We start from the raw sequence: 9,368 nt of genomic DNA on the forward strand, positions 1-9,368 counted from the left end.
AGGAATAAAGACAATGCAATTTGCCACCAAGAAAAGCCCAACAGACCAATAAATTACCCGCGTGCAAAGGGATTAGATCAGGTTTCAGTTGCTGTGCAGGAGGAGGGGCGGGGTGAGCCGGGAAAGGGGGAAACCTGCCTCCTCTTAAAGGGGTAAGGCTCGTTTTGAACACACGCCCCACGGTCAAGTTGGTTCTGTCCCACTCGGTGGCTGGCATGGCACCTGCCTGCCTGGAGTCATTTACTTGCTGGAAGTTCTAGACCCTACCCTGGGCTTCACGCTGTTCCTGCAACAAGCCTCAGGTGGTTTCTCTGCTCAGGTGGAGGCGGCTAGCAAACTTCTGGAATGCGGAGCCAACACGTTGCATCTGAATACTGAGTCACAAGGAAGATGTAAGGGTGGAGGCACGAGAGGGGACCAGGGGCAGTTCAGCCAGGTCTCGGAGGGCCGGTGGGATTTGCCAGCTGAGGCGAGACAGAGATGCGGAAGCACAGGGGCCTCCGAAACGGCTGAGGTTGGCTGGAGGGGACACGCTGCTTGCATGCTGGTAGCCAATGTCGCTCAGCTCCAAAGTGCTTTCCTCCACTGTGGGGAGGTGGGGGGGAGGACGGGAGGGACTTCAAACCCCTTTCCTCTGGTCCCCCAGCTCTGTTAGACTCCACCACAAGGGGGCGCTGTCCCCAGGCTGTTTCCATCACTGTGCTTTCAAAGTACCCTCCTCTAAAGACCTGGCCCCCAGCTTCTCTCTTCCTTTTGCCTCCCAAGCGAAGCCGCTTCCTACAATGTGTGTGTCCCTCTGTGGTCCCCGGTGGCCCTTCCGGTGCTCCCACAAACGCCCAACAATCCCCTACATGAAGGTCCCTCCGTGGAAATACCCCATGCGGTTTTGTTGTCCTGACTGGACCCTGACCTACCAGCCTAAGGATTTCAGACTAGATGCAGTTGATGGTAGGGAGCCCCGCGATAATTTCCAGGAAGTGCATGGCGTGATCACGATACTATTTTAGGAGGTGGTGGCTTTAGTCCGGGTAGAAGCAGGCAGAGCACAGAATGAGCAGTCACTGATCAACCTCTGTGCCAAGGTCAGCACTGAAGCCCGAGACCTCCTGTTCCTGTCCCCACGGCCTGTCTCACATCCATCCTGGACAGCAGAGGCCCTGGGGCTCCCCTCTCTTGTCATCAAGCTGTGACAGGGGGTCCTGAAGGAGGAGGGGAGGGCAGCACCAAACCAGGAGCGCCAGCCTGCCTGCACTCAGCATGGGGACAGTTGGCCACTCCCCACCCACTTGGGGGAATCAAGGAGGGGGACGCGATCAGATCTAGCGCCAACATGTGGCAAACTCTGGCCTGCGCGGTATTCTGGAGTCTTCCTGAGTTAAGAGATGCCTAAAGCTGGGCAGCTGGGTGGCTCGGTGGGTCAATCGAGTGTCCGACTTCCACTCAGGAAGTTTGTGAGTCCGAGTCAGCTTTGGTTCCTCTGTCTCCCTCTCTCTGCCCCTCCCCCACAGGCGCTCTCCCAAACATAAATAAATGTTTTACTTTGTTTTTTTAAAGACAGAGATGTCTAACGCTGCCTGTTCGTGTCACTCCTGCAGGAAGCGCTCCTGGTGCCAGGTGTTTGACATCAGATTCCTACAGGAACACAGCCTGGTGACAGACTGAAGATTTTGTCAGCTACAGCAGAATTCACCTCACTTAACCTGCACGAAGTCAGAAGTGATCATCCTTCCTAAAAAAAGCATTCCTCCCTATGCAGCCCAAGGTGGTTTGGGGGGAACCGGCCTAGCCTGTGAGTCCCTCAAAGGAGCTGGGACTTGTCCGGAAACCCCGTTGTCCGGGAACTGGCCTACAGGATAAAGAACCAGGCAAGAGGGAGGTTCTCAGAGAGTCTCGACTGCTCTAGGAAGGGGAGGTGGGGAGGCCAGGGAGCTGGGGGTTAACTCACTGTCCAGTGTGGGAAGAGGTGGCCGAATGCCACCTACTGAGCTGAGGCAGGAGGCACTGCCCCTTGTCACACTTGTCACACTCTGCCAGGGCTGCTCTGCCCCAGCCATCACACACGCCAAGTTGCTACAAGAAACCACACCGAGTGCCAAGGAAAAGGGCACACTGCAGCTTTCCAAACTGGGCACCCTCCCCTGACTCCCACTGGGGCCACATGGAACCAGACCAATGGCAGACAGGACATTCAGAAGCACCTGTGTTCACCAAGGCCACAAGCAGGCCTGTCAAATCAGGTGGCTGAGGGCTTCTGGGTAAAAGGGAGCCCTGATGGGGGCGCCTGGGTGGCTCAGCTGGTTAAGCGTCTGACTCTTGATTACGGCTCAGGTTCGTGGGTATCTCATGGTTCGTGGGTTCGAGCCCCACCTGGGGCTTGGCACTGGCATCGTGGAGCCTGCTTGGGATCATCTGTCTCCTTCTTTCTCTCTCAAAATAAACAACAATGACAACAAAAACTTAGAAGAGGGACCCATGATGACCAAGGGCTGAGCCGGGCGCAAGATTCCAGGCCAATACCATCTTGTCTTAGGGCACAGAACGAAGCTACTCCAGGTTCCACAAGCAGAGTGTTTACGGGCAAAGACATCACTTTCCAGATATCAATGAAGCTTTCAGGTGAGCAATGTGTTCTTCCCGCTTGGAGGCATAACCCCTTTTCCCGAGTCCAGGGCTGGCTCTAGAAATGATAATTTTCCATCCTGGCTCTGCCTCCAGCAACCCTCGGCTCATCTGCTTGGCCGCTCCACGTCTAGATTCATTTGAAGTGGCTTTTTCTCCCTCACCGCCATCCGCAGGCGGGCCTCCCTCCTCCACCTTCCTCATGCAGTGGGAGGGCAAATGCATGCCAGCTGGGCACACGCCCGGCTGGCGCACACGTGTGTGAGCCTGTGTTCATGGGACATTCCTTAGCATGCGAACCAATAATGGGCTCCTTTCTGCGGGGACCTGGGTGCAGACGGATCACTTTAATAGGCGTCTCGGTATTTCGACTGCTCGGGTGAAATGGTGCATGAAATGAATAAATAAGCAAAACCCAAAAGACATAAATCTGACTTGGGAAAATTTGCACAATGACAGCCCTTGCCAACTTCTTTGCCTGACCTATGGCTGGGTGGCATCTTCTTTGAAATGTTAAGCCAGGGACAGACAGGGAGCAGAGAGGGCCTTTGGGAGGAGGCAAAAAAAAAAAAAAAACAACAAAAAACCAAAACCACCCCAAAAAACCGCTAGGTCCACAGAATCCGTGGTCAGCTTTTCACTCTGCTATCTAATACCTCCAAATTTGGGGTGTTATTTCCCCCCGCCACCTTGAAGCCTCAAAGGCTGTACAGCACAAACTCGAATATGCTCCGAAGCAAATCTAAGGAGTATGTTTATTCACAATACGGGACATGGAAAAGGGTCGGGGGTCTGTGTTCTACTCCCGGCTTGGTCACCGGCTAGCTGTGTAATGTCAGGCAACCTCTGTGACCCTCTGTTTCCTCTTCGGTACTTTCTCTTCCGTGAGGAAGGTGTGGTGATCTCGCGAGGTGTTGTACTCAAAGCGTTTGGCCGAGTGCCCAGGATACTGTGGCCGCTCAATAAACGAGGAGAGCTTTAAAAATGATTGTCCTCCTTCAAACGATCATACTTTGGAGAGCACAGTAGAAGGTATTACGTCCCAAAGGATGTTCATAATCTTAAGTAGTGATGTGATAGGTTGTCTGTGGGAGGTCGGCATTTGGGTTATTCTCACGTACTTATTTGCCCTTTATGGTTTTTAGCTTTGAAAATGAGTATTGCTTTTATAACCCCGAAAAAATTATCTTAGAAAAAAGGTTGGGGAATCTGGGGGAAAAAAAGCCTGTGGTCTCTGTCTCTTGAGAAAACACGTAACAGAAATGCAAAGAGACCCAAGGGCCCTCCAATTCCCAGGATGCTGCTGGGTGCGTTCAGTGTGTCCAGAAAGGAGAAGGGGGTAAAGGAACAGAAAATGCGGTTCTGCCCTTATAGACAGAACTGGTGATTTAGAAGAGAGCAAAACCCCGAGACCTGTGAAGCAGCGAAACTGGGAGGAAGCACAGGAGTCTGCAGCCAAGGAGACAGGCGTCTAGGTCACTGGAGGGATGGCCCTGGACCCCAACAGACAGCACTGAACTTGGGCCTTGATTAGGTGGGCAGCGGCATTGGGCAAGGAAGGCCTGGGAAGGTGGGTGGGTGGTGGTGGAGGAGGGGGGCAGGCAGGGGTGACCTGGAGCCTCGGGATGTTCCAGAAGCCATGCAAATGAGGCCCGGGAAAAGTGTGGGGCCAGAAATCAGAGGGTCCTCCCTTTTGGATGCTTCAGAGGGCTACGAGGAGGGATGAGTTCCTGAGCAGGACTTTTGTTCTAAAAGGGGGGTTTGGGGGGGGGGGGGTGCCCAGAGGAAGGTCCTAGGGCTGGTCAGCTGTTTGTAGCAAGGTGGCAACGGTAACAGGCAGGAAAAGGTGGAGGAAGGAGGCCCAGCCCCAAGCAACTGCATTGAATGGAGAGGCCCATCGGACATTCAGGGCTTCACCGTTCTGGGCAGCGGGCTCCTTAACGGACTCAAACCAGGCACTAGTCCCGGGGGGCAGGTGGGGGGAGGAGTGGAGGGTGACCAAGCATCTGGGTGTGCCTAGGACTGGGAGGGTTGCTAAGGACTCGGGACTTTCAGCTTTAAACCTGTAAGAGTCCAGGGGGAGATACTAGATGAGCTGGTCGCCCTAGAAGAAACAGCGCCTGCAGTTTTAGGCAGGTTGAATTCAGCCAAGCAGGAAAACAGCACGGTAGCTAACCACTCAACCAGAGCACAAAGCTGGGGTTCTCAGCCCAGTTCTGTCCAGGGCCTTGCACATTTCACTCAAGAGAGGGTTTGGCACAGGAACCACACGTCGCCCCCAACACATAAACTGGCCCCACCCCATCCTCTTACCTCCACAGGGTCCTGGGGCCCCGTCTTCCCCACCTCCCGGAGCATCCTTATCTGAGCCTGTCCCCACCTGTCCTCTGAGATGGGGGCGATCGCTAGCAATGACTGGAACCCTGCAGGCAGGCTTCCCTTCTTCAACCACAAGACCACCTCCTCACCTCAGGGGTTAGGGGGCAAATGGTCCATAGGACTCTCCGTCTCACTCTGCCCGGAAGCCAACGCTCTTCCCTGCAGACCTCTTAGCTGCTAGCTGGCTCAGCTGTCATCTGGCTCTTGCAACCAGACATCACTTCATTCTCTGCCTCTGGGACACGAAGTCCCACTGGGAAGACAAAAATGTGGTACGCAAATTGACTTGCTTGCACATTTCTGAACAGCGGCGCTGGCGGAACTATTGTCATCTCTATAATGACAGAGATGCACTTGGACATAGCAGAGAGACTTGGTCTCCCCAAGCTGGAGTTTCTCCCCTGAGGATTAACATTTCTGGGACGGGTGCAATTGAGAAGTAAAGAGAAAGCAACGATGGAAAGAGAAAGGCCGCGGGGCAATAATTCTTATAACAGCAGCCCTCACACCTGAGTGTGCATCAGAACCCCCTAGCGGGCCTGCTGAAGTACAGAACCAGGGTCCCACCCCCGGAGCATGGCTTCAGTGAGCCTGGGGAGGAGGAGCCTCCCGCGGGAGGCTGATGCTGCTGGAGGAGGGACCAGACTTTAGGAACCACTGTGCTCGGAGTACAGCATCCACATGAAATTAACGGGAAGCATGCCAGCGTATCTACAACATAGGTCTTTGATGGGTTTCTCTTGGAAATCTGACGGGCGCCTGGGTGGCTCAGAGGGTTAAGCGTCTGACTGCGGCTCAGGTCATGATCTAGTTAGTGTTCCTGGGTTCGAGCCCTGCGTTAGGCTCTGTGCTGACCACTCTGGAGCCTGCTTTGGATTCTGTGTCTCCCTCTCTTTCTGCCCCTCCCCTGCTTGTGTGCGCTCTCTCTCTCTCAAAAATTAACATTAAAAAATTAAAAAAAGAAATCTGTTGTATTAAGTCACAAAGCTTTCAAGGTCTAGGAATAAGAAGGATCTATTAATTGGGTCTTGAACAAGCTGTTATTTGTGGAAGATTCCTCCCGAGAAGGCTTTTTTTGGGCCTCCTCCTTCCCGCCCCACTCCTTGCCGCAGCTAGACGAGGCCACCGGTCCATCCATTGTGGGCACGGCATCGTCCAAGCGCACGCCCTTAGCGCCCAAGGGACACTGCAGACCCCTCACCCTTTAGGAGTTGGGGGTTCTGCCGGCCCTGCATGGAGGAGGGCCCCGACTGCCGTCACTGAGTCTGGGACACAGCAGGTATGTCACACCCACTGGGTAAGTCCACGTGAACACTCTCAAAAGACACAAACCCTCTCAGTCCACGGAGGTGAAGGCATCTTTCTCCACATAACTACGTCCAATTTGAGTTGCACTCCTATGGGTTTGCTCCTGGCAGTCATTCAAGTTCACCAGCCCTGCACAAGCCTATGCTTTCACGTGGCAGCTCGAGCTGGATTCCACCTGCCTTCAGTGGGCAGCACGCAGGGCCCCTGGGGGTCTCTGTGCCTGCACTGGCCAAGGCTTTGTGTTTTCCCCAGCACCCACCAGGCCCTCCCTGCCCTGATCTCTGCCACACCTGCAGTGTTTCTGACTTTCTTCCAAAGCAGTCCCTCTGTCGTTGGGTCAAAGACTAGGACAGTCCATCTCTTCGTTGCGAAAATGACCCATTTGATCTCTTACTTAGGAAACGGTGTTCTGACCCAGGTTTCTTGAGCATACAAGTTTCTGGAGCCCCCGGTGCATTTGGTTTGGGGAGGCCTGGAAGCTGTTTTCAGTAAGGTGGGCAATTTTGACTAAAGGCAGCTGTCAAGTCCTCAAATTAGAAGAAATGGGAGCCAGCTGGCATGACAGGGCAACAGCTATCTGTTCTATCTGCCAGGTTTTAGTTACCAGCCTTGAAGCCAAAAAAGAAATGGGCTTCTAGGAAACAAAAGTGATGGAATTCGCATTCTGAATTCTATAACCCACCAGCTTTGCTCTGACTGGGGGCGGCGGCGGGGGGGGGGATACTTTAAAATAAAGGTTTTGAGCTGGAGATGTGAAAGCAGCAACAAAAACACCACCACCGGGGTGCTGGCAGCCTCCGGACTCCTGAGTACCTCCCACCAGCCCTCCCTTTCCTCTCCCCAATTCAAGAAGTTAACAAGTTCTGCCCCTTTAAGAGCGGGAAGGTGTTGTTTTAAGGGCCTCTAAGCCCCCCTTCTCAATTTCAGCTCGGAGCTGAGATCACATCCCCCAAGGCAGCCAAGGGACAAAAGCTATTTATCAACCCATCTGATAAAACTTCCAACGGGCTGGATCTTTATCTGGACCAAACCGAGATGCACACGCATTGCAAAGTCCTGCTTCTCCAGAAGGTGCATTTCTTTTTAAAGATGACGGTCCTATTTATTAAATAAATATCCTATTTATTTATATTATTTATTTATTTATTTATTTTTTCAGTTTTGGTAAGGGAACCAAATCAGCCTTTCAGCCAAGCCTTTCTGTGCATGGGGAAACTGCCTTTTAAAAGGTGTGTGTGTGTGAAGGAGTAGGCCACCCGGCTGCTGGACTCACTACAGAGGTGTTAACATACCGGGGCGGGGGGGGGGCCCTTGGGGCAACTGACACCCCCCATCTTGTCCTCAGCCGGGGCCTCCCCGGTGGAATCCACAGCTGGGAGCAGGTTGAGGCTGTCCGGGACGCCCTTGGGGCGCGGGCAGCTGCTGAGTGAGTTGGGCGCGCTGGACTGGGTTGGCGCGGGAGGCCCCGAAGCGGGGCTGGGGCGAGAAGGTAAACTGATCCTTTGGCCCTTACCGCTGCCAGCACTGTCCGCCCGTCCGCCCGCGCGCCCGCAGCCCCAACTTGCAGCCAGGCCGAGCCCGGACTGCCCAGTTCCGCCAGTTCCTGAAACCCAGTTGGCTGGGGAGCAAAACAAAACAACCCAATCCCAGGCTAACTGAAATCCTTTCTTGCAAAGAGGTCGGTGGTGCGCGGGGGCTGCGGATCCGCGTCGGGGCCGAAAAGACACCTCTGCGCCCCGCAACACGATGGACGCGGCCGGCAGATCCCGCCTTGCAAAAGGGGGCCATGTGGGCCGTGACACTGGGTTTATTTGTATTTTTAGCAAGAGAAAAGTGGGTATAGAGGGTTTAACTGGCGTTTCCAGGCTGTGAGTAGCATATGGCCAAAATGAAATAAAGTTTTATGAAACATTTTAAAGAAAACAGACCGGGGATTTAAGTTTCGTGCCTTCCCCCTCCCCCCGAAAGGGGGGGAGGGAAAAAAAGTAAAGAAACTGGAGCGTTTGGGAAGGAACAAATGCTTCTCTGTGGAGTTGGTCTCCCTTCCCCCAACAAAAACAAGAGGTCCGGGCTCGGAGGAATTTGAAAGCAGCGATCTGCCAAAAACATTGTGAAAAACTATGGGGGATTCATTGGAAACAGATGGCTTTTTCAGCTTTAATTCTGAAATTCTCTCCCTTTCTGACACAATAAAAACAAACAGGGGGCGACGCGGAATGTTATCAAACAGGAACCCGGGCTCGCGGGAGCCCAGGCCGTGGGCATCCCCGCGTGGGCCGGCGCGTGGGGGCGGGACGGCGTCCCGGACGAGGGGGCGGCCGGGGACTCGCCTGGGACCTCCGGGGCGGCCCCGGCTCCACCCCTGGGCACACGGCAGGTCTGCACACTGGTGGGCGAGCAGCGGGAGAAAGTGCCCCCTGCTGCGAGGCGGTGCTCCCCAGCCCACCCCACCCCTCCTTCGGGACCCCTAAGGGGCGCGTCCCCGGCACCCCCTCTCCCGCAAGGAGGGAGGCGCCCCCGGCCTCTGCGACCTCCCGGCTCCCTCTCACTGCAGCCGGGGCGGGGGCCTGCCACCTCCCCGGTCCCCTCGGGGGTGCATCGCGCCCTCGGCGGGGCGCGGGGGAAACAAAGACCAGTGGAGACGGGAGGCGGGGGTCCCGGGGGCGCCGGCGGATTTCAGCTCCGGCTGGCTCCCGGACGCGGGGCCGAGCGCAGCGACGAGGCCCGGGGAGCGGGCCCGGCCGGCCATCCTCGCGCCGGGGGCAGTGCCTTACCTGCGGGGAAGCTGCAGAGAAGGAAGGCGAGGGTCGGCCAGAATCCCAGGGCTGAACGTCCTGCCCCTCTCCCCATACCCATCCATCCAGCTCGGCCTGTTACCACTAGCCTCTCCCTGGAAGAAGAGTTTAGAAGAAAAGAAGAGGAAAATCAATCACGCTGCGGAGAAAGGGCAGCCTCGCTCCGCCGGCGGGAGCAGCGAGCCGGGAGGCTCGGTCCCCCTCGGCCGCGGGCGCCCGGCGCGCCCCCCCCTCCCCGCGCGCCCCTCCCTCGCCCTCCCTCCCCCC

At 55.6% G+C, this 9,368-nt stretch overlaps 1 protein-coding gene and 1 long non-coding RNA gene across 2 annotated transcripts in view; both read right to left on the reverse strand.

Annotated features, from left to right (window-relative positions):
• RGMA (repulsive guidance molecule BMP co-receptor a) overlaps positions 1–9,368 on the reverse strand; it is a 47,626-nt gene that overhangs the window by 20,128 nt on the left and 18,130 nt on the right. The window contains exon 2 of the mRNA XM_040493753.1: positions 9,081–9,196. Within this exon, the coding sequence (XP_040349687.1) occupies positions 9,081–9,196 (116 nt within the window). The remainder of the gene's footprint in view (positions 1–9,080; positions 9,197–9,368) is intronic.
• LOC121042450 (uncharacterized) lies at positions 3,356–5,296 on the reverse strand. The gene is made up of 2 exons (XR_005796208.1): positions 5,088–5,296; positions 3,356–3,630 (listed from the first exon to the last, which is right to left on the reverse strand). It is a non-coding gene; the product is annotated as an uncharacterized LOC121042450 (long non-coding RNA).

This window comes from Herpailurus yagouaroundi, unplaced genomic scaffold (assembly GCF_014898765.1).
Source record: "Herpailurus yagouaroundi ecotype Mexico unplaced genomic scaffold, PumYag 185, whole genome shotgun sequence".
Taxonomy (NCBI): domain Eukaryota; kingdom Metazoa; phylum Chordata; class Mammalia; order Carnivora; family Felidae; genus Herpailurus; species Herpailurus yagouaroundi.